We start from the raw sequence: 26,424 nt of genomic DNA on the forward strand, positions 1-26,424 counted from the left end.
ATCGATAGAACATTAGGAGAAACCCCCGTACATACATTTTCAGAATTCCAGTACGCGTAATTTTCCAGAAACGTCTAATTGAAGGTCTATCTGGAACACCCTGTATATCACTGAATGGGCCTATTGGGCCGCATTTTCTACATGAACATCTGAATGGGCCGCATTACTATAAAATTTTTAGTAGAATTGTTTGAAAACCTTCTCTTTCAGATGCTACGGGATATGTGGTATATGAACGACGTAGCTCCGGCACATTTTGCTCGCGATGTCCCTGGATTTTTAGACGATCAATGTCCAAATCGGTGGATAGGGAGAGGAGGACCCATAAGATGGCCAGCGCGCTCGCCGGACCTAAATCCTATGGACTTGTTGAGAATTTTAAGATAACGCAAGAGGTCAGCGAGAATGTCGGATTCGCCTAACCTAACCTAGAATCAGGATGACTTGAGTGAGGTGTTCAAAAAAATATTTATATAATTTTGGAAGGTTTTATGTTGATAATGCCAATCGTGCAATGTTGGTTGCCTATGTGGTCACGTGGCTTGTAACCATTTATGAAGATTGTACATTTACAACTTTTGGGAACTCTAAACTTGAACGACCACCTTGTGCGGGTGGTGTCTCGCGGACGTAGCGATCTCCACCGCCAGATATCACGACGTTCCCAGACCGCTCGGGCATTAACAAGGCGCGAGAAGCCGTTTCCGAGCCCAACCCGTCGAACCCGCGGAGCCCCAGCTCGCGCCATCGCGTCCGTTTATTACTATTATGATTGCGGGGCTATTATTCAGAGGCAGGCCACTTTTCACGAGCCGACTTTTTTTCGAATCGGGGAAGACAGGCGAGATGCCGGTCCAACCGTATAATTCAATCACGCGCCACGGGTTCGACAGCGACGGCCGGCGACCGCACTTCCTGGTTAGTCACGGTTAAGTGGAGGCCGCGGGATGCGCGCCCGCACGACGGGAACGCCTTCGTTAGGACGGGGTGGAAGTCACAGCCCGCTAGGGGGCACTCCTAAAATCATTGTATACAGGGTTTCCCATTAATATTGCGAAAAAATTCGGGAGTTTCCTTGACCAAAAATAAGAAAGAAAGTTCCTATAAACCTATGTCCGAAAATGCTTCGTTTCGGAGATACAGGGTGTTGAAATTTAGAGAAAATATAAGATTTTTACTAATATCTGGAGGGTTCTCCACGAAGCAAATTATCAAAAAAAAGTAAAGAGACAAAAAGTTGTATTTTTATCGCATAATTAGAAAAACATATGACACCTAAGAAAAAGCAGTGACGTCTCAAATGTTTACTTATTAATATCAACAGGAGTGAGTCCCCGGACGCCACTGGAATAGATAAAATAAATCAAATTACGTCAGGAGACGTCTACCGTTATTATAAACAAACATACCAAATTTCAAAAAAATCGGAATTAGGGTTCACCAGATATTAGTAAAAACCTCGTATTTTCTCTAAACTTCAACACCCTGTATCTCCGAAACGAAGCATTTTCGGACATAGGTTTATAGGAACTATCTTTCTTATTTTTGGTCAAGGAAACTCCCCCTGAATTTTTTCGCAATATTAATGGGACACCCCGTATATAAAAACCTCAATTCCATAGAATCGAAACGAGAAAGTAACTACAGCACACTCCCAAATTTAGCATTTTTAATAATTTCCAAACAAAATCGGAGGCAATAAAATTGACAAGCCGAACAAATTTCGTCTTGACGCGTATATAGGAGAAAGAGGAAACCGAATTCTCATAAATAATAGCTTTCTTCATGGTTCGCATCACATCGCGATCACTTATATCTATATGACAATATAAAAACAGCACCATTAAGGCGATTCATTATTTTAATATCCACTCCCGTAAAAAAACAATCCGGTGCATAGGCGACCTTAAGCACTGGCTTAATTGCTTCTAATTTAGTAGCCAATGACGTATAAAATACACGCAGAATAGCATCTAGCTTGCTGTGCTCTCAAACCATGACCCGAGATGACAACCTGATCGTCGGACATGCTGCTACTCCACCACGGCCAATAAAGAATAAGTCGGAGCCTATGTATTAGGGTGGCCCAAAATAAACGAATATTTTTTTGTGTTCTCTTGTGTAAATATGTTAATTTATCATGTTTTAAGAGCCCCCCCCAAAAATGAGGTAAAAAAAAATTTTAGAGGTCGCTCAAGATTTTTAAAAATTTCCAAAATCGTCAAAAATTGAATTTTTTTATTTTAATTATAATAAAATATATATTTATAATATTTTAATTTTTTAAAATTTAAGTGTCGTCATTTATTTCTATTCTTTTGTTCATCAAATTCAATAAAAAATATTATTAGTATGTTGATATTTATTTTTAGAGGTGGCTCGAAAGCATTTTAGGTACACTACTTTTAAAGTTAAAATAATTATGAGTGGCCTTTAGAAATTAAAATATCGATTTGAAATTTTTAGAATCGAGATTTTTTTCAGCCTAGAAAATGATAAAATAACGAGAATAACGATTTTGGAAATTTTTAAAAATCTTGAGCGACCTTTTTTTGAGCTGATTTTTTGAGGGGGCTCTTAAAACATGATAAACTAAGATATTTTCACAAGACACGAAAAAAAATCTTTTTTTGGGCCACCCTACTATGTATATCAGTATATCAGATGCAACAGTCATTTTCGTTAACTTTTTATAAACATAATAAACATAAATGTGCCAAAAAATTATAATTATAAAGCTATATTTAACTGTATACTTTTGTCTAAATTCGATTTATTACTCCTTACCACTACTTAAAAATTTTGAACTGTTGACTAAACAAGTTAAGAAAAAATTTGATCCTTTTTTTCGTTTTCAAGATTAATAAACAATGAATCAAATATGAACTAAAGACTGTAGCAAAAACGAGGCAGCTACACTATTAGAAATTTAAAATAGAGAAAACAATATTTTAAAGACCAATCTGAAAAACTAAAAAAAGTTTTGCAGCTACCTCGTTTTTGCCATCAAAACAATGAAATTTTTTCTATTAATGACAGTAAAGTAAATGAAATTTACTTAACTAAAAGCAGATTTTGATATCCACTGAATGTCCACTACATGTAACAGGACTGTTTCCATTATACAGGGCGTCTCATCAACTCATCGATGGATATCTAGGAAACCGCTCATAGGATTTTTTTGAAATTGTGGTGGTGTGATATGGGCCGTTGAGCCTACCAAGCTAAAATATTTTCAAGGTCATCGTACTACCGGTTATATCGAAAGTAGATACGAACTTTCTTATTTTAAATGGAACCCCCTGTATATTATTGCATTTTTGGAAAGAGCATTTATTTTTAAGTTGAAAATATACAACACACTTCATACTTAGAATTGACCGTTTCCGGGATATTTTGATTTTTAAGCAAAAATTTGCAGATGCAGATGTCAGCAAAATTTAGTATTCCCGGAAACACATGTTTATTTTTTTTGTGTGAATTGGACATTTTGGAGAAGAAGACCTAATTTATCGGATTTGATATAAAAATTTTCCAGGTTTTATACAAGGTGGTAAAAAAATGGTCGAATATGAAGTTCAGAAAATGTGGAAAACTCAAAATTTTTAAATGGAACTTAATTCAAATAAATTAAAATATTTTTAATCTTAAAGTCATATAATACCTTGATAGCAGAAGTCTAAGTAAGCAAAAGATATTTAACTCCACAAAAAAGATTACTAAGAACTTATACAGGGCGTAAATGATAAGTTTAGCCAAACTTTAACGGCGTATTCTACCGATGAAATCAATCAAGTTTTAATAATAATAATAATAATAATAATAATAATAATAATTTATTGCAAAAAAGAAGTATAAACAACATTTTTACAAAAGGAAGGTGTATCAACAAAGTTGATTTTTTGCCCTATAAAAATTTAAAAGTTTCAAATTTCTTGAACATTTCTTGTGATGTAGTCTTGAAATCTCTCAAAAATATTGGGTTGGGTATTGAATTTGCTACCCATTTTACCCATTTAACGTAGGTACTGAAGCATCTTCTTATTTGATTTCCCAATTATCTAAAGACCAGTAAATTTTACGAGTACTTTGCAAGAATACTTTATTGCCACAAATTGATGGTACATTTTAAAAACATTTAAAATTATTTAAAAAACCAGTGGCGTACGATTTTTTTTCAAGAAAGGTCCCTACTCCCCCCAATAACTACGCCACTGGGGTATATTTTAGAATAAGCTATCCATGAAAAAATAGTCCCTACTAAAAAAAGTTTGGCTAAACTTATCATTTACACTCTGTATAATTTGAAAATCACCTGCTTCTGGTGTCGAGACTGAAGCAATCATTACAAAAACAAACAATGTCTGGCAGGAGAGGCAAATAAACCAAGACGTCACTAAGTTATAGAACAACTTCTTATTCGATCCTTCGAAAATACTGCTTCCTCCACATGCTAAACCAGATTGAATCGATGATGGCGTATTCGGTCATTCCCGTTTCACCGGATTAACATGACAGTCTACTTTTTCTTTGTCTACCATCCCATCATGCTATACCACGTGTGAAATCAACTGGCAGTAACGTCATTTCAGAGACCTCTAAACGGAATATCAACCGAACAGCGGAAATTAACCTCCGTTTCCCTTCGGAAGTGTTCGGAACAGGATCGTATTCTGCTTAAATTAAACTGTTCACGATTTAATTTTGTTGTTGTTTTTTCTTTCGTCCCGTTCGAAGGTATCTTTTCCGGCAGCCCCCGTATCCTCCACCAGGTCCAGCCCGGCCATCCATTGCGCTGCCATCGCGGTGATGGTAAATGGGAGCCGTCCGCGGACTACCGCATGCCGAGAGCACGGGCGCGGAAGCCGCTGCCCCGCACTCTTCCGGGCCGCGCTTTGAGCCGCGTGGATCCGCCACGGGCACCACGAAGTTGACCCCGCGCACGCTGCGGCCGTGCCGACGGAGAAGACTGATAGCCGGGCGAAAAATCGCCGCCGAAATGCGACGGCAGAAGCGACGGCGTCCACAAGCGACTGCGGTAGTTTTTGGAGTCATCTTGGAATATTAATCCAGTTTTATTTTTATTTATTACTACTGACTGATTCATTACAAGAGAATGATGCGACGTATTACTAGAACCTGGAGTTGAAGTAGTGTCACTGTAAAGAATCCTGTTAGCTATTTCATTTTTGCTAATTAAACTGTCAGCAACATAACCTTCCGCAATTGTGGCTGATTTCCACCCACCGTGTCTCGTGATTGCTAATACATCAACTCCCGTATTAGCCACTAACGTTGCCGATGTTCTTCGGAATGAATGGCCTGTATATGTTTCAGGATGTTCTAGTTTCAAAAACTGTGCAATCTTATTAGGAATGCTAAAAACATTTTGTTGACTACTAGTTTAGTTCTACTCTTGGCGTTGCCCAGGAACAACTACTGCTCCTTTTGTGGTGCTTTTTCAACGTGAGTTCCTTTGCCTCTCACAAAGCGGGTTTTTATTCACCATCTTACTCCTTCTGAAGTCTCTTCATGTTCCCCTTCATCTTCTCCAGAAGACTCATTTTCAGTGTAAAGAGTCATTATTGTGACATCACTGCTTGTCATAAAAGTTGGACATGGGTAGGGTCCGTTTAGCCCAAAACAAGCCTGTCTGGCACTAGGGATGTGAAAAAAGTAATTTTTCGCCATTACTACCTGTCACAGTAATTGGATGTGGTCGGTTAGTGAGGGGTATGCAGGGCAGTAGATGGTGAAGGTTTGGTTCGTTTGGGGTAAAATTGATTGACTTTGTTTGTCTTATTTCAGCTGTAACAGTCTCTGTGATGATACACGCAGAGGTAAAAGGATTCACAAAACAGTGACTCCGGAGTCAATGATTCGGGGGTACTTCAGTGGACAAGTATTTGGAGGTTTTTATTATATTTTGAAGTTGTTTGAAGTATTTCCACGTAATTAGTTGTTTTTGATATATTTCGAGGTATTATTAGAAGTGTTCGATATATTTCTAATACTAGTTTGATGTATTCTGCCACTATTGACACACTTAGAAGGCGTGAATATATCCATCAGGGAATTTGAAGAACTTGTATGTACTATGAGGCAAGCTTGACATGTTTTGCTATATCCTAAAGCCGTTCTGATCTATTTTAACGTCTTTTGACGCCATATCAATATACTTCGACGTACTCTGACTAATGACTTCAAACAAACATTGGGTTTGAAGCCACTGAGTTAAAATATATTGAAATGCACAGACAGACGTCCAATATGATCATTCACTTAACGAAAATAAAAGCGGCATTTCTCTCCTTGCAAACTAGTACCTATTTTCATTCACGGGTCCCATTTTATTACTTATTGACCGAACGTCTTGATTAAGGAAAGTTGTTTTACGACCCATGCTACCGCAATCTCCCATGCCCCCTTACGTAATTTGTCGAGTACAATACCAATCGATACGATCTCGCAATCATCGACTGAATCTATCGAACACACAAGTGCGTCGGGACTCAAAATTATCTCTCAATCGAGATTCAAAGGTCAATCAGCAACTGTCTGGTCTCAGATACCATCGGGAGTCGTTCGTCTATAACTACGAAATGTTGGGCACAACTTTTTCTGCCTCCGAACATAATGAAGTCGTAATGTTGGCGATGGTGGGCAGGACTGGCTCGGGAGGTATATCCGACAGGTGTCCGGGATGCGCACTTGTTTCGTGTTGTAGTGTAACGGATGAGATTAAGTAGGTATATTTGAGGAAATGAATAGTGAGTAGTGGCGCACAAAATAATAATGTTTTGACTGTTATGTTGGTAATTGCGTCCCAAAAACAGTGAGGGAAAAGAAAATGAAAAATTATATTAGGTACCTTAAAAACTAAGAAGCTTTCGAAAAAATTATAACACGGAAGTTGTTGCTTTTGATTATCTAAATAGTATAACAGTTATTTATTGTATAAGTGTTTTAAGTAGCATTTTATCCACTCAAGAATGTTTAATATTCTTAACTGGATAAAAGGCAATTGAAACACGAATGCAATACAACGTTTTATCCATAGTCACATCACAATCATATTTGTGGAGTCGGATGCTATGGTACGTTGTTTATTATCAATTAATTATTTAATAAACAGTTCTATCTGAATTTGGTAAAAATGCAAGAAAGTGATTGTGTTCCTGTGGGTTATTTTTGAGAAGCTCAAGAAGCAATTTTCCATTCATTGCCAGCGAAATCCAGGGAAAATTACGAAAATGTGTTCGCTGAATTTAACGAATGGGGAGAAAAACGGAGAGTAATGACAATAAATGAAGAAGTATGCTATGGTATTTATTAAATTTTAAATATGCAATTTCATCTATGTGGTCGAAGTATTCAATGTTGAAAGCTGCTATAAAGGTCTACCAAAATATAGCGTATCCAAAACAATATTTAAAAAATTGTAAACATTTTCAATAATATTTAAAAAATTTCGAACAGTAATGTTGTAGTAAAAGCTACAATATACAGAAATATTATCAGTATTTAGCAGAATGCGAATATTGTATTTAGCAAAATTGTTTTATTAACTCCATTCTGTAGATTCCCTTACGCGTTTTAGATAGAAAATTAAGTCAATAAACGTTATAAATACTTCATTTTATTACATCTACATTAGAAATTCTGTCATGTCGTGTTACGTTGTTAAATCGGCAGTACCAATAACGGCCAATAATAGCGGCTAGTACGCAATGCAAAATATTAATTGTAAGTTCATAATTTAGGATTGTGTACTAGTAAAGAGAATTATTTTGTCCGTGGTGGTATAAAAAAAAATGGCAAAATATTTGTTACATATTTTATAGAAGTATTTAGATTTTTTTTTTAATTTAGGTAATTTTACCACCCAGTCCGTGCCTGGCGAGCTCATTTTGCAACCAGCAGTTCCGATCAGAGTGATATCTATTCAGAGATAGAATACAGAGAACAATGGACGTACCACCATTTGCAGAAGTCGGGTTTCGTTTTTTCCAAGCCAACAGATCTAACTTATTTATCAGGTATTTGCTCTACATACCATTGTCCCGCCATGGGCGCCCCCCGAGACGATTTCGAAAGGGTCCGCTCGCGCTTCCAGAATTCAGTTTCGTTCCGAATTACTTGCATAAAAAATATCTTTGAAATATTGTCAATAAATCTTAAATAAAATACAATATGTTAGTATTTTGACTGCCATTACTTTAACATAGATTAAACATAAATGGACAAAAATTTGGCGTAACAGTGGCGTAACTTTAACGGTTTTTAACCCAAAAAAAAATTAAATATGTCTCTTCTGTCTATCTGTCTAGCAAGACAAATGGATCTATTAGATTGTCTTCTACGATCCTACACCGAAATCTATGTAACTAAGTACCTACCTAATTCTTGTTATTACTCTAATTTTACTGCAATAGTATATTTTAGGCTAAATTACACATTTTCACATTAAATTTTTTACATGTACTCAAAAATACTTCCCACAAGCATGAATGTCAAGCTATCAATCACTGATCGATCTGTGGGTACACATGTTCGCAAGTGACCCATTTTTAAGTACAACGTCAAGAGCACCAGCGAGACGTCGCCCAGACGCACCAGGGTTCCCGGAAGACGACCCCGGCAGATTGGCTCCAAGGACCAGGTACTTCTGCCGGCGACTCCACACGAGGAGGGGACTCTCCAACGAACACTCACCCCGTCAATACGTCTTTTTCTATACAACTTAGTTTTCAATAAAATACTTTATTATTACCCTTGAGAGAGCGTTTTATTCTTGCTGTACAGCGAAAGCAACCCTCAGATCTAATAGCAGCACACCAATGTCATTCCAACGCGTTGTTGTCATATTGCGTGATATAAATTTAATTTAAAAAAATAAAATGGTAAATATTTAATTTTATGGTATTCTATGGACAAAGCTATGTTCCTTACTGAACTGAATTTATCAACTTGGACATTTAATTTTTTGTCGCCTATTAAAATTATGACGGTCAACTCTTTATACTTCTCAATTTTCCAGGCATACAAAGTAATACTTCTTCTTTATTTAAACAAATCTATCTCTAACTATTAACTGTTATACAAAGGAGAAGGCCAAACAGCTGACTGCGTGACGTCATGGCAGTGGTACTCGACGTCTATACGTTTCCATTTACGTCACCCCAATTTTTTTCTGCTTCTGTTACTCTTTCGAACCACTTCTTTCGATTACTTTCGTGCGTATTTTCCTTTGTTTCGGCTCGCTAATACCCCCGAGCTTCTAGATGAAAGCTGCTATTGTGTTACGCCTTTGTTTATGTTGATTGTTTTCAAGAGACAGGCGTCTAGGAAACATTGCTGACACGAGGCGTAATAGCAGATAATAACAGAAGGAATAGCATCTCTCCGGGCGTCGCTACACGCATTTGTCATTTGCCTGTTCCATTCTTGCTTGTACGCGTCAGATAGTTAGTACACTTTCTGCTGTGTAAGTTATAACAATATCAACGTGTCGTCAGTTGGGAATTTATTTGAAAAGCTAATCTTAAGTTTGACCAAGTTAGAGGGTCGAAAGGAAAAGGATTAACTTTTGTTTTCTTTTTGTCTGGTATTATGTCCACTAGCTTAAAAACCATGGGGTTCTTTTACGTAAAATAGGTGCAGTACGATATTTTAAAATAAAGTTTTCAAATCCTCTTTCTCAGAACACACACACGAAGAAAAGTATTAATGTATTTCTAGCGACAAAAAAACAAGTCATTCAAAATTATTACAAATACACAAATTTTCAAAAGGAAGACAATTTTACCAAACCATTCATCTTATAAATAAAAAAAATAGAGGCTGTAGCATGACCCCTGAAAAAATTATGCGCGAATTGGTAAAGGGATGGGGTATTTTTTGTAATTCTACAAATGAATTTGCTTGAAAGTTTGGAAGATGTCAATATGGTGTCAAAAATTTTCTGGCACTTGTTTGCTTGCACCATGGAAACTTTATATGAATGTAATAGTTATTTACACCATAAAGGAGGTTTTGTACCGAAGAAACCATAAGTATTCGCTTCCTTACCAAAAAAACTAACAATTAACAGATGATTAGCGTTGAAAGATACTGATTATTTAGAAAACTAAAGATAAATTCAAATAAAAACACAATCAGCGAACACAAAATAAATACAACAGCAAGCATACATAGGAAACACGGATGTCTCTGAATTGACAGATCGTGTCGGTCGGAAATCTAAGAAAACGGAAAGTAATTTTGATCAAATGGAAGTAAAGTTTAATATCTTTGGTAACATTTACGTGTGACGTCAGCTTCAAACATTCTGGATTGTTCATATTATATGAATGTAAATTTTTAATATATTTTTTATGGTATAGGCGTTAATTTTTGTATATCTCCAGTAAAGTTAGTGTAAAATTCTTAGTGATTCAAAGAATGCTTTTTTCTCAGCGTACGCTGCTTTATCTATTCGCGTTTTGACAACAAAATTAATTTCTCCATCTCTCCCGCACCGTTTCCGTTGTAACTCATAAATTTCAAACGTACAAAATATGTACGGGCCTAGGACCATTTGTATTAAGGACCCATACGACGTCCTATCACTAATTTCGGTCCGGACTAGAAGACAAATGAACCGCGTTGAGATAAACGATCATCACGAGCCACCTTAACGGTACCCGGTCGAAAACGAGCACTGTCGAGGTAGACGCTCGAACCCACAACTCATTTAAAGATATAATTTCGAGATTTATTGCGGGCAATTAACACTTGCGGAGAGATGGGAATCTCTCGGGCGCTTCGACACCACCGGGGTACTTTTATAACGTCTGCATTGGCAATTATTAGATGAGTTATCTGCTCTGGGTAAAGCAACTCGTTGTGGCAAGCAACCCGCATTGCTGTGGCAGGAATTAATATCGTATTAACAAGGAAGTGTTCTGGAAAGTGGCGAGTCTAACAAGGACATTTCACAAAGTAAGCAAAAAATATATGAAGGGGTAATTTAAGAAATTTCTTTACAACAAAAAGTAATTTGAGTTTGAAACTAAGTCCATTTTTTAGAAAATCTGCGTTAAAATGGGGGAAGGTCTGTTATTTGTGCATTAATTCATATTTAGGCAAACTGTGTAATAAAATCTATAGAAATGTATTGCTGGTTGCCAATTTACTATAAACCTATGTCATGCATACAAGTTTGTGAGTACTAAAAAGTTAAAGCTACTTGTCAAATTTTAATCAAATCGCATCAACCGTTTTTTTTCCAATTTAAAAAAGAATCGAAAATTTTCAATATCCTAAATTTTTAATTTGTGTAATTTGTGTGTAAATCTCATCGAACAGGGAATATTCCAGAGACTACTTTGATTTGAATTTTCAAAATTTTGTACTTAGTTAAACACTGATTTGAAAATAATGGAAAACAATACGTATTCAAACGCTGATATTATTTACAAATCAATATTTCACTACCACTGTCAGATTAATAGTAAATCGTGACTTATGAGATATTGGTTGATTTGTTTTTAAGTTTGCTAGCAATTCCACAGCCACCCCAAAGAATTGGATCATCTTAATTACTTATCATAGAAACCGTCAATAACAAAAACATTAAGATATATAGGTGCCAGGAATTATAATATGAATAGAGGGTAAAATTCTACAACAGTTTTTGATTAAATATACGGGGTGTTCCATTTAGAAAAACCAAGTTTTAGCGGTTTAAAGTTAAGCAAATTCGACAATAAATTTTCACCACGCTGGCTGTGTAAAATAAACGATTTTTAAAATAACTGTAACAAAAGATAAGCATGCTCCTATCTCTCTTTCAAATATCAATACTTCAACTTGCACGATGTAAAAAATAGGCATTTTTGAATAATTAGGCTATCTAAAAGCAACTTTTTTGATAGATTTGAAACAATATCTCGAAGACCATTAGAGATAGACATAGGGAAGTTTGATAAAAGTCTAAAATTACGTATAGAATCCAAATATGCAAAAATATACATGGTGTTCCATTTAAAAAAAGCAAATAGATGGCAAGTTCCGGTATAGCCGGAAGTGCTACAACAATGACATTTTTTATTTAAAGAAAACCTCCAAAAACCCGAAGGCCCAAATTTTCAAATTCAAATCCAAGTAGTCTCTGAAATATTCCAATGGATGGTCACTGTAAGGCAGGGTGAGTCAACGCTGGGTAAAGTTGATTTATCGTTAGAATATAATTGAGGCAAAATATTTCAAAATAGGTTCGGGTGGAGGACAAGAAATGCATATTTTAAAAATAATTTGACTTATACAGGGTGATTCGTTTTCGGAGGGCCGATCAAAGTTGTATATTTTTAAATGGGACACCCTGTATTTGAGTGGATATTTATATTTTACATGGAATTATGCAACTTTTTCGTAATAGGTACTATGGCCAGAAATCGGCCATTTAGAAGATATTAATATTTTAATATAAAAAATGACATATCAATAAATATACAATGTGTCCCGTTTTTCCGGTTAACGCCTCTGAAAATGTGAGAAGGCTGTGGACTTTACGCAAGCCAATTTTTTTACAAATAATCATTTTATTGATGTGACAAAAGCCTGGCCTCCTACGGTTTTTATAAGGGTCGTTTTTCCAGAAAGTAGTATTAGGCATTTTTTTATCAAAAAGAAAATATTACCAGGCTATTCAACACCCATCAAAATACCCATATACCAAATTTGAACTACAAATGTCTATGGAGCGTTTTTTTATGTGGTGCCAAACTTTGAAAATTCAGACAGAAAAAATGCAGGTCTATAAATCTAAAACTTTTAATTATATTAATTAATTATAAAAATAATAAAAATGTAATGAATTATAAATATCTACTAAGTTGTTAAACAAAAAAATTGCAAAACGTTAATCTAAATTAACTTTTAGTTTTCTCCAACAAACATCCTTCCAGTCGAACACATTTTTCCAATCCTCTTCTTAAATTTAAAATTAATTTGTATAGCCGTTGTGGAGCAATCTCTGCATAAGCTTGTCTTATGCAATTCGTTAAGTCATTCAAATTCCTTGGTCTGTTTTTATAAACTTTTTGTTTTATAAAACCCTAAAAGTAAGAGTCCATAGTTCGAGAAAACTAAAATTTAATTTAGATTGTTTTGGAATTTTTTGTTTAACAACTTAATATTTATAATTCATTACCTACATTTTTTGTACGTTAATTATTATTTTTATTGTGGCCGCAATTGAAAGTGTTTTTTCTTTGTCCGATTGGTACTTGTTTTCACTTTCATGGCAATCTTTGACCTGCTTATTATAATTTTTAGTTGTCTGATTCTTCACAGTTTGGCACCACATAAAAACACCCAATAGACATTTTTCGTTCAAATTTGATATATGGGCATTTTGATGAGTGTTGAATAGCCTGGTAATATCTTTTTGATAAAAAAATGCCTTATACCACTTTCTGGAAAAACAACCTCTTTAAAAAGTCGTAGTAGGCCAGGATTTTGTTATATCAATAAAATGATTAGTAGAGTATAACCTCCCTTCAGTGTACTATTTGTAAAAAAATTGGCTTGCGTAAAGCCTTCTCACATTTTCAGATGTGTTAACCTGAAAAACGGGACACACTGTATATTTATTGCTATGCCATTTTTTTATATTAAAACATTAATATTTCGGAAATGGCTAATTTTTGGCATACAATACCTATTACGAAAAAGTTGTATAATTCCACGTAAAATATAAATGTCCATTCAAATACAGGGTGTTCCATTTTAAAAAATACAACGTTGGTCAGTCCTCCGAAAACTAATCACCCTGTATAAGTCAAATTATTTTTAAAATGTGCATTACTTCCCCCCCCCCACATATATATTCTAGCGATAAATCAACTTTGCCACAGCGTTGACTCACCCTGTACAGGCTGTACATGTTTTATATAAGGCACTGTAACACCTATGATATTCTCCCTATAACAAGAGAAACACGCACGCCTCTGCCAGCTACCGACGAGCCCCTTCTCCTTTTTGTGTGCAGTTGACGTTTCTCTTTAATATTGTACTAATATTTATGCATACATTCATTAAATTCACCTTAATAAGCCTTTAATGTATCACAAAAAGCAATTTTCCCAGTATCTCAACGATAGACTATCTCCTGCCATGCGATTCATGAATACGTTTATCGAGATTAAAAAAAGAACCCCCGTGGCTTAGACGTATGTCCATCAAGGCCTGGCAACGAAGATTTAACGCGCCAAACCCGGCGATATTATCGTTTTCTTTGTATACCAACCAGATATCTTCATGCAATACCAGAATAGGTTTTTGTTGCATGTTTGTTTTGACCGCCGTTAGTGTGTAATTAGCAATTTTTAATTTCCTGACGAAGGAAATCGCATTTACGGCAATTTATAGTAATTGTATCAAATCCATTATTTATAACTGGCCGCTTTGCGATTTTTAATTTCGATTAATTTAATTAGAACAACGCTCGAAAGATACATTTATGCATTTCCTAATTAGTCCGTGGTGCAATGCTGCAATTTACGCATTTATCGAGTTGGCTGGTTGAAAAGGCCTTTAAGATAGCAAAAACCCAGTGATAAATTAATTGTCGACTGTAAATAATATACTTTGCAATTATTTAATGAGTAATGTTTTTGCATCCGCCTATACAGGGTGTTCTACAAGCTCTATGACAAACTTTGACAGATAGTAGCCGGGTTAACTTCAAATATTTTTCATTATATTCCGATTCGTCTTTGTTTAGATGTTACAAGCATTTTAAAAAATATTACCTATTTCATATTTCAATCAAAGTGGGCTGATAAATAAAAATGATGACTAGCTAACCTTTATTAACCAAATTAACAAATCTTAAGACTATAAAAATATAAAATTATATTTTTTAAATTCTTGTAACTTTTAAACAAAAACGGATCGGACCTATGTTCATATAAAAAAAATATATATTTGAAATTAATCCAGCTATCATCTGACAAAATTTGTCGACAATGTGACGTGTTGACCTTCAATTGAATTTTTGGACAAATTTTATGATAATCGACCGATTAGACTATGCTTGTGGCCAGCAAGTTCACCGGATCTGACTCATTTAGTTATTTTTGTTTGGGTATCTGAAAAATGCCATTTTTAAAACAATAGTGCACAGCATCAAAGATTTAGAAGCAGCCATTATTAGAGAACTATCAATTTCTATTTATTTTCTTACAAATAAATGCTTTTTATAAAGTAGTAATATTCGTTCACGTAATAGACTACAAGCCCATCGGAAATTTTCAAGGGGTTACTTGACCTAGCATGAATTACCTACTTATAAATCAATACTACCACAACAATAACTTTAGAATCTATGCCGTCAATTTGTTGGTACGGGTGAGTACACAGGTAAGTTAAACCTGTCCACCAAGGGAGTATGGTTTTCGGCAAAACATTTTTGTACGGCATTTCTAAAGTACGTATATAGGTTATACAAAGAAAAATGAACCTCGACCTAATGCCGTACAAAAATAGCAGGAAGCCAGGAAAATTTTTGATTTTCCGAAAATTTTGGCCCGGGTTTTGGTGATTTATTACAGTAGTACAGTTATACTGCAAGTTTCGGATCGATACATGGATAAATTTTTAAGCGACGCCGTACGTACTTGCTGATACAGGGGTTAAGAATACAGGGTGCAACCCTCTATTTGTAAGTAGCGTATGAGGGGTGATTTGACCCAACATCAAATTCACTAATTTTAATTCTATTTTATAAAATAATGACATTTTTGGCCATGCCGTACATTTTTCATGAAACATGTGCTTACTATAGAAAAATTAATTTCCCTCTGATTAGTTGGATTTCACGGTGAAAAATGTTTGTACGGCATTAATATATTTTGTTAATACTGACAACAATAATCAACAAAAACAAAATGCCGTACAAAAAAATGGTTCTAAATGACTTGAAATAAATATAGTTTTGCAAATAAGTATTACTTGCAAGAACTGATTTTATTTTTACTACTACTTTCTCCTTAATACAAATTATTTACTACTGTACGGCTTTTCTATAATAAGACTTACATATCATATAGAAATATTTTTCAGTAATGCCGTAAATATTTGTCGACACAGGAGTGAGAAACCCCGGATGCAAACCCCTATATTCTGACCCTTATGGTTTCCGATCATTGAAAAATGGTCGGCATTGTTGCTAAAACATTATTTAAGATGTAAAATAATTTTTAAGTAATATGCCGTTAAAAACCATTGGTCGATATAAAAATTATTAATTTTATAAATTTGAAAAGCTTATATATTAATTTTTTTCACAAGTACATAAGTAAAATTTTAAAAAAATCCAAAAAATTGTTAAAAAATCAATAAAAAAATCTGCATTCGAATATTTTTTAAACAATTTGGAATTATTTTTATTTTAAAATCAAAATTGCAGCTACGAGGTACCGAAACATCTTCTTTCTCTGTCTCTTTTTTCTTTTCGGCGTGTAAATTTTTATGTCGTTTATAACCGACAATCTTAAAGTTTGTTTTGTAACAAATGCAGTTTTAAATTATTTTTACTAATTTTAAACATATTTTGCATGCCAATGGCTTAATCACAATTTTTCATCAGATGTTGCAAATATGCAAATGCGAGGGTACTGTTACTTCAAAACATATATCACTGTTTTAAATTGATTTATATAGGAATTCTCATGAATATTGAGTTAAAATTAAATGTTTATTATTGTATTTATTTAAAACTAATACTTTCTTGCACGTCATTAAATTTCTAAATTCCTCAAAATATTTTCTCGATTCTCTATACACAATTTTTTTAACTTAAAGACAATGCCATCATAATAAATAATTAAACTTCTCTTGAAATTAGGATAAAACTCATTTTGGGCTTATATAGTTTCGGAGAATTGTTCCAACGAATATGTACGGCATTGCAATTTTCATCCTTTACGTTATATTTCTGATGAAAATTTGTAAATGCCGTATAGTTATTAATGACCTAAAATTGTAGTAAAAATTTATTGAAAAATATTATCAGCTATGTAAAATCTACTAGTTAAAAATGTACGGCATTGGTTTTTTCTATTTTTTTTTTTACTTATGAAAAGTCAATTACAGCCATAATATTTTGAATATAACATTTTTAGTTTATAACAAGGAATGTTCAAATTATTGTAAATTTTCACAATTTATTTATTTGTTTTTTAATTCGAATTTTTAATTTGTACCATTAATTATAACCGACTATGATTTAGTACGATAGTTTTTGGTTATATTTTATCAAAAAAGTGGTTGCCGTACAGGAATTAATGATCTTATCGAAAAAAAATTAAACTCAATTCCAAAATACAAGTAATTATTTATAAACTTTTGCATTAATCATAATTTTCAGACGGCATAGTTGCTAAGAATAATTTGGAGAGTTAAATAATCATGTGGAATCGATGCCGTACATTTTTCAGTGACTTGAAACAATGGGGCTAGAATAGACTGTTGTGCCCAGCATTTCTAACCCTGTATCAGCAGATACGTACGGTGTCACTATAAAAAGTTATCTACGTATCAATCCGAAACTTGCAGTGTAAATGCCGTACTGTAGTAAATCACCAGAAACCGGGCCAAAATTTTCAGAAAATCGAAAATTTTCCTGGCTTCCGGTATTGCTATTTTTGTACAGCATTAGGTCAAGGTTAATTTTTTTTGTATAACATATATACTTTAGAAATTCCGTAGAAAAATGTTTTGCCGAAAACCACCCCCCTTTGGTGGACAGGTTTAGCTTACCTGTGTGCTCACCTGTACCAACAAGAATTGACGGCATAGTTTCTAAAGTTATTGTTATATGTGGTAGTATTGACTTATAAGTCATTCATGCTGGGTCAAATGACCCCTTGAAAATTTCCGATGGGCTTGTAGTCTATAAGTGTATAAAGTACTGTTTTAATATTCATTTTATTCCCAAATTTTTTATATAAACTTCCAACGTATTATATAAAGTTTTGGTTCATATTAGAACAATGACTTTTAGCTGTGTGATCTGTGACATAACGAAACTTTTCAAGTCATTGCCAAATGTTATAAAATTTCAAAAATATCCATAGGCGTAGATTTTCTGTTTTAAAAAGCACGCCGCTGGTGGTTGTAGAGAATCGTTTGTATAGCTCATATTTAAAGGAGATTATGCCGTCACAAAATATACCCAATTTGGTTTTGTCCATACCTGCTGTCAGGAGAAAAAGATTAAAACAACTAAATTCAGCACTTTGCATCTCAAATAAGAAGCGACATATATGTCCCACGTTCACGTGAATCTTTTTTGTTCAAAATCAAATCTGATGGGAAATAAAGATAGTTTTGTATACAATTATTGGTTTGTTGGAAATTTCTTGGTCTTTTTAAATAAAATTTTAAGTAAAGTAGTTTGCAATAGTTTGAGTAAGGCCTCTCCAGACAACTACCTATAGCTCATTATTGCCTCTGATAATGCTTTATAAGTGACAAGTATTTTTTTTATTTAAAATATCTCGAATCTCATTATTTATTAACGTCCTAAGTCTTTGTAAATGTAAAAATTTTCACTCGCTTCTTCCCCAATTTTAACAATACTTCGGAGCAGTTTGTTACGTAGTTGCGAAATCTCTTCCGCACTTTTAAAAGTTTTTTTATTGACTGGTGCTCGCAAAAGAACTATTCACTTTGAATCTTAAAGGCGTACTACAATAAAAAATAACTATTTTACATTTGCTTCTAAATCTTTATCCGCTTAAACTTGTCAGACATAAACATATCCCGAAACCAAAAACCGAAAACCGTCATCGCCGAACAAAAAATCGTTGATCCAGTTTAAAAAACCAGTTCCATTTTTTTCTGATGCGAATTTCAGCCCCTGGGCACGTGAGCTCGAAGTGCCGACACCTCGCGCTAGATAGCCGTTAGAAAGCGCAAATGAAAATTATTTTTTTAGTCCTTGTGTCGAGTCTAATGCAATGCAGACTCCGCCCATACTAGCGGCGACCAGCTAGAATGTTGCAAATCCATATTTGAGAGATTGTGCCTAGATACAGATATTTTATTGGTGCTGTTGCTGATGGATAAGTAATTACCGGGAGCGCGTTTAGCCCCGCAAAACAGCTTTGTTGTGTAATGGATAGCTAGCAGTCGGTTTATTAATTTATTTCTCTCTTGTCGCGCACATAAGTTATTGAAAATATTAGTCACATTGTCATTTGTCGCAGTAGTTTTAAATGAAGCCTTCGTAAAACAAGTATCAATCAAAATAAATTTAAACGACAGCCTCATAACAAATAAATATCACGATTATAAATTCATAATGTGATGAAAATCTGGAATCAAAAACTCAAACATCAAACTGTTTCTTACATTCGTAATATACTCTTTTGGCCTCAAACGACCTACCTAGTGAGTTTAGGACTCTTTTTGAACTACTTGCATTATGTCGGTTTTTTTCTGATAAATGTATCTTCCAGTTAAATCTATATATGTCTCATAAAACATATGTGCATAAGAAAACAACAGATTAGGCCAGAAAATATAGAGTTGGTCGCGACTTTTTGTTTCGGCAAGCTGAATTCATCACTATAAATGCTAAATATTATGTACAAGTACAATAACATATTAGTTTCCAGTCATAAAAATGGGGGGAAGATTGTTTACAGGCTGGTTAATTGTATAATTTTTACGTAAATTCACGTTTTTCGCTTATAACTTTTTTCCGTTCATTTTCACGAGAAAACAGTAAAGTACTTTTTTTACGTCTTCAAAAGACCTACAAAACTAGCCCTCGAACGTCAAAAAATATTGATTAGATCAAAAGTTATAAACAGAAGAAGTTTATTCATGACTTTTGAATTAAACATTTATAAACTGCGTTATTATTACCAGAACGTTTTGGCATCGCATCCTCTCATTCCTTATCACTGTCTAATAACTCACACGAAATCTGGAATCGGTAAGTTGAATAGTTTACAAGTTATGGCCTTATAAACAAATTAACTAATTATTAGTCTGGACGATCCCGAGCATCTTCCACAATCGCACTGATTTTTTTCATGGTAGATTTCATAATAATACATTGAAATCTATCATTTTTTTTTAATTTCAAATTTGCAACCTGGAATTTTTTTTTATTTTTTAGCCTTAGTTGCAAAATGAAATATACGACGCACGAGCGTGATATAGTTATATATTATTACATATTCGGAAAGCTTATGAAAAGAGCTTTAAGTTAAAAAAAAATCGTCAAGATTCGTTGAAAAACAACGGAGTTACAGACTGTCAAATATATTATTTTCAAGCGAATTTCGCTTATTTAACGGCAGGACTATGAATATTATCGTCATTTTCTTCGGACTCGCTGTCGTTCGCTTCCCCCACCCTTCCGCCGCGCCACGGCTCGCCGAAAATCAAGCGACCCACTGACTTTTGACAATATTTCTTATGCACTTAACATACTTCCACAAATAAAATATTTTTATCTGGGAAAGTACTCGGGTTGCCGGTTATGACAGTATTTTCTTTTGCCGCTACCAACCTAATTTGTTTAACAATAGGCCGTCAACTTTGACAGTCTGTAATTTCGTTGTTTTTCAACGAATCTTGACGATTTTTTTTTAAGTTTCTCTTTTCAGCAAATAACAGAAGACCGCCATCGTTATGTGTCTTAGTATCTCACTTCAATTTCTTTCGGATCTTGATGAGTGTCCACCCTACTCCTCGCTATAACCACCTCAAGTATTCAGGGAAGTAGTTGATATGGGAATCCAAGAAATGAATTTTTACATTCATTAAACATCCTAATCGTTGGTAGTGTCTCAGATTTCTGCCATTAGTGTCGTAATCCTTGCTTCTGTGATCCTCTAACAAGTGTCCTAGCCACATACAAAAAATTGTGGACCTCGAAATGAATGCCATCTTTAAATACAATTTGGACTAGAGCGATTGGACTAATATAAGGATGCTTTGAGAAAACCGACAGGTACTATGCACTTCTTGAAACGTCAATTAAGATTAGTTTGGTTGCAATCATAATGCGTAAATTTATATTCATGGGTTATCGCCGCAAAAAACGCGGCGCTAGAGCGATGCATCCATCTCCAGTAGACCATGGCAATCTAGATTTTATTCCGTCCTACCCGTTTAAATTAATGTTGGGTTGAAATCGCGTATACGCAAGTCGTCGATGATAACACACGATGTAGGATATATGAGGCGACTTCGGACGCGTTTGAAATATGATATAAATGATGCTCTTGTTCCAGAAGGTAGTTGGTTGTGATTGTATGGTGATTTTATGTGCTCACAAACCAAACGATATCAAGTGAAATCGTTTAGAGATAATTAAAGGACTTCCATGTCGCTGTTGCTGCTGCTGTTGCTGCATTTTTTATTGTTTATTGAACATAAATCACTGGTTATATAAATAGATAATTTCTCTACAAATAACTTTTTATATAAGAGGTATTTAATGATAATGATAAATAACTATGTATTTATGGCGTAAGAAAAAATGCAATTAGTTGCGCGTAAAAAATTATTATTTATTGTTTGTAAAATATGAATAATGGTTCTGAGTTATGTTGCGATAAAGCGAACTTGCTACTTATTTGTAACGTTTATATGCGAAAAAGGACAATGTCTGTCATTTTCAGCGTCTTTCATTTGCTGCAACTGTAATATCGGGAAACTCAACTTGCAACCGAAAAAAAATGGAAGGTGACCAGTTTTAGTTGTAAAATTGTTCAATTGATTAATACAGCTGTACAAAAATAGGAATTGTTCGTTACAGATAACTAAAGTATCTTCATGACACATAGAAAGCGAAATTAAAATCAATGCGATAAAAACTCAGCTATTACTGAATTGTATATATAGGGTCGGAAAGTCCCCATGGTTCATCGAGAGCATTCGAGAACCCCGTATCTTGCATACCATATGTGAAATCAACTGGCAGTAACAGCTTTAACTGAACAGGGGGGTTTAACTTCTGTTGCTGTTCGTAAGTTTTCGGAACATGATCGCATTCTGCTTAAATTTAAACAGTTCACGGTTCAATTTTGTCGCTGTTTTATTTTGGAATAATTAATCTATGAATACGGCTGGTACCGTGGTACCGACTGGCTGCCAAAGTGGCCGAACAAGAAAAGGGTTAGAAACAGCGTCCCTATTTACTTTACATAGTGACAGTAGTACTGTATTGTTAGGCTAAACTAACTCAATGTCAGAGGTTTTTTACACTAAAATTTTGCTTAAACTTGAAACAATTTAAGAAAAATATTTCGAATCAGTCACATTTTTATTTATTTTTTATGTACGTTTCTTAAGGAGGTATATCGGGGTCCGAGGGAAGTAAGGATCGCAGGAGGGTCCTATGCTTTTCATATGAGACTAAAACCCGCTGCTAACTTGAAAAAAATAAATTATATTGAAATTATTTGCGATAAACATTATCTATATAACAAAGAAATCTACTCAATATGTACATAGCGTACATATTGAAAATTAACAACATAAAAATATCATATTTAAGTAGTTTTAAATTATATTTAATGAACGCATAAACACTATGTAGATGTGGTAACAGCGCTAATAATCGAGTGCAGTTGTACACACTGAGAACCTACAAACCTCGGACATCGGAGTTATTGCGCTTCAAATTTGGGTAAAGATGCGTACGAGTTCAAAAATGTATTGCGTGTAAACTATGTAAAATATAATTATTATATATAGCAAATATATCGTATTATCCTCGCGAAGATTTGTATCCTTTATTTAAAATCTCTAAATCATGTAAACTTGTAAAACAACAAGAATTATGTTAATTTAGTTCTAAAGAAATGAAATGATACTCGCGCCTATCTCTCGTCCAAGTCGAAGAAAATGTTGGATGCCATTTTGAAGTTTCTGTGATAGAAATTACATTATTACTCACTGTTCGTGTGTTTCAGCTCTATTTTAGTAATGTTACAAAAGTTTTGCAACTATAACTAATTTTTTAGATATAAAGTTTGCTGAGAAATATTTATGTTCCTTTGTTATTCCGAACAAATGCTTTTATCTCAAGTATTACTAATTGTATTAATCAAGTAAAGAAAACTTTATGTAACCCTAAATATTGCTGGGTAATGATTACGATGTTTTTATAAACCATTAAATATATTAAAAGGATTTATTAACTGTATTTTTTATTCCAATAAATATATCATAGCTCCCTAGTCTTTTTTAATTAATCTTTTTTTTAAATTACAAAAAATCATCTGTTGTGGATAATTTATTGTTGATAACAATGTACATGGTATTTAGGAAAAATGTATATGAAATCAATTTCGTTTTTATCAAGTCTTTCAAATGTATTCCCTCCTTGCTGTCAGCTGATTGCGACGTTGCCACATTAATCTTCAAGTCAGACAGAAATGCAATTATTGGTTCTGTTTCTAATTAATACAGCTGTACTATGTTCAAAACTTACATTAGTTTTACATAAAAAATAAGATAATACTGTGTACTATCTATGGAAAAGTTTTGTTTCACAATTTCTACACATTTTTCATTTTTTATTGGCAAAAAAAGAGCCGCACCGTCCATCTTCGCCATATAAACCTATGTTAAAATGACCAACTTTCAACAACAATATCTCAAAATCTAGATTTAAAAAAAATCCAAAAAAATATGACGCACAGAGGGAGCACTGGGTAATACGCTATATAAATTTCAAGTACATCTGTGCATTTGAGTAAACCCGATATACCTCATTAAAACAGCAAGACAATTATTTTAAAAAAAAATTTTCTGTGTTAGGTACTTTGTCCATATTGATATCAAAATAATATGGTGACTTTAAAATAACGCGTCATTAAATCTTACGAAAACAGCCCATTTTACTTATTTTATTTGTTTTATTTCTATTTTCCATTGTTGCTCTCTAAGAGTTGATTTTAAAATGCAACAGTTGGCAACGCTGATAGTGCACTTATACAACTTACCACGCTAATTTCGGGTGGCCCGGATTAGGTGCTTATTATTTCCTAAAAAAAATCAGATTCGTATTAGGGGAGCACATTATATTATTTACTCCTAAAAAAACTGGCCTCTACTTATAGTTACACCCTGTATTTTCAGACGTGCATTGAAGCAAGTACATACATTTGGCAACGTCGCAGGTCACTTACGATGCCATTTTTTCCTCGCGTGTCATCGTTTGATGCAGAAAAAAAAGACGTGAGTGATCTGCCACATAAAGTTCTTATCACCACGATGTAAGCTTTAATCTGTCGATTTATGATACCTGTCAACTTGTGGCACGCTTTCTATAACTACAAAAAAAAATTATATCCCGGCTTCCTGGTGTTCTTAATCTCTGTAGGGACGATTTTTGCATACCACCGCTCACACCGGACTGGTTCAACCAATTAATTAATTAGTACTCTGTGCTCCAACTAACGCTAATCATAGTTTTACCAGTCGCAAAAACAGGAATCTGTAATACCCACTTCCTCAACCATTAATTAGTTAAATTAACGCTATAAATAACGCATTTATTAACCTTTGTCGATTTCAACGGCTTTAATTGAACGTTACAAAGGATTGGAGAGCTCGGGCAGCGACTTCCTGCTGAGAGTCGAGAATTTCAAGCACGGAAAGTGTCATTTTTTGATTTATTTGCTTTGATCGATTGGTGTTCGCATGCTGTGGACGTCTGGTGAAGTCAAATTGCAAACTGCGTTAAAAATCGGCAGTGTTAAACTAAATCCAGGGTTCCGTTTAAGTGATCTGACTCTTAGAGATCACTTAGGATCAGTTAAATTGAAATATTGTAGTAACATTAACCTCAAAATGCTATATTTGAGTCTATCAAGTAAAAAAGCGAAACGAGGAAGGGTTACACAATGTAACAGTTCATATTTAAGTGATCTGCGTCTTTGGATCATTTAGGATCAGTTAAATTGAACTAGTTTTAACCTCAAAAAGAAAAATTTTTGTGTGTCAATGAAAAGTGAAAACGTATAGGGTTCACAACCGTGAAATGTTGTGAAATCGAGGATAATATATTTAAAAAAGCCTGAAACCAAAACACCTTTCAAATTTGAAACGAATTTTACATAGGTAACTCCTTCAAATACTAATAAATACACTATTACAGTTCCCAGTTAAGTGATCTGCTTATTTGGGTCACATAAGATCACTTAAATTGAAAGCTTCTAGTAGTTTTAACCTCAAAATACGAAATTTTAAATGTCAAGGAAAAGCTTATAAGAGTTCATAACCGTCAAAATTTTTCGAAATCGAAGACATTAATGTGCCAAGACCAGAACGCCACGCCGCCAATGTCTTTTCACTTTGGGCGTTAAAATTTAGTTAATTAAGTTTTTAGTTAAGTTAATTCAAACAAAGTGACGCAGAAGTCTTCTTGAAATTCTATCTCAACAAGTATCGTACGGACTGTAACTCTGTTTTCTTACTTACAAACAATTACTTGTCAGTTATTTTCGTATGTTTTTATTTTTTTTTGTATTCCTAACCTGAAACATTACCCATTCGATCCTCCCGATGTGATCTCAAAGTAACGGCAGCCTACCCACGCGTTTTGTGCTTATATAGAGCACAGCATCCTGGTAAGCTGAGCCCCGATGCGATCGCAGGTGTTAAATGTAAATAAGAGGCTATCATGACCGAAAAAAAAGCTACTTATGTATACTAATACACCGTCCTGTTGAATTCCAAATGATTTGTTATACCCTTTATGCGTTGTTGTCCTTGGTAGACGGACGGCATACATTACAAGTCAGTATAAATATAGGAAACTAACGGGCAGGGATTTTTGGAATAGTCGAGTGGATTTGCCAGGGAAATAGACCATAGGCGTACAACCCAGTAACCATACATATCATTATATTAGAAAGACGTGTTTGTAATGTCCAAACACCATTTGAGAAAAACGTGTCGTTTTTACATACAATCAATTATCAACTTAAGGGCCCCATATTCTTTAAATAGTGTTTTCCGCAAAGACAAATAATTTCAAACATTTAATAACTGAATAATCTAAAGCTTATCATATAATAGGAATGTTATGTCATGCCACCTGAGTATTTTCAAAGACGCCGCAGTAAAACGAATAAACAGGTGCAAAAAACGATCAAACCATCAAGGTTTTAGGTACTGAAATCTACGAAAATACTAACTTTTTTATATATAACTCCACATGTAAATATTCTTATAACATTTACTTGCTTAGTCCTACATATAAAATTGTTTACTTTTATTTATAAGTACGTGAAAATAATTCTTAAAATGTGGGGTTAGAATAACAGCAAACGCATGTTTTACAAACGCTTTTTTTTAGTTATTATTTTATTTGAGTAAATTTAAATGGTAACAATGAAT

General features: G+C 34.1%; 1 protein-coding gene across 1 annotated transcript in view; it reads left to right on the top strand.

The window, feature by feature from the left end:
• The window catches only part of LOC108910806 (protein cortex-like), a 111,535-nt gene that overhangs the window by 12,410 nt on the left and 72,701 nt on the right, over positions 1–26,424 (top strand). Inside the window, exon 2 of the mRNA XM_018715534.1 lies at positions 4,738–4,812. Within this exon, the coding sequence (XP_018571050.1) occupies positions 4,738–4,812 (75 nt within the window). The remainder of the gene's footprint in view (positions 1–4,737; positions 4,813–26,424) is intronic.

The sequence above is a fragment of the Anoplophora glabripennis genome, unplaced genomic scaffold (genome assembly GCF_000390285.2).
Source record: "Anoplophora glabripennis isolate ALB-LARVAE unplaced genomic scaffold, Agla_2.0 scaffold568, whole genome shotgun sequence".
Lineage (NCBI taxonomy): Eukaryota > Metazoa > Arthropoda > Insecta > Coleoptera > Cerambycidae > Anoplophora > Anoplophora glabripennis.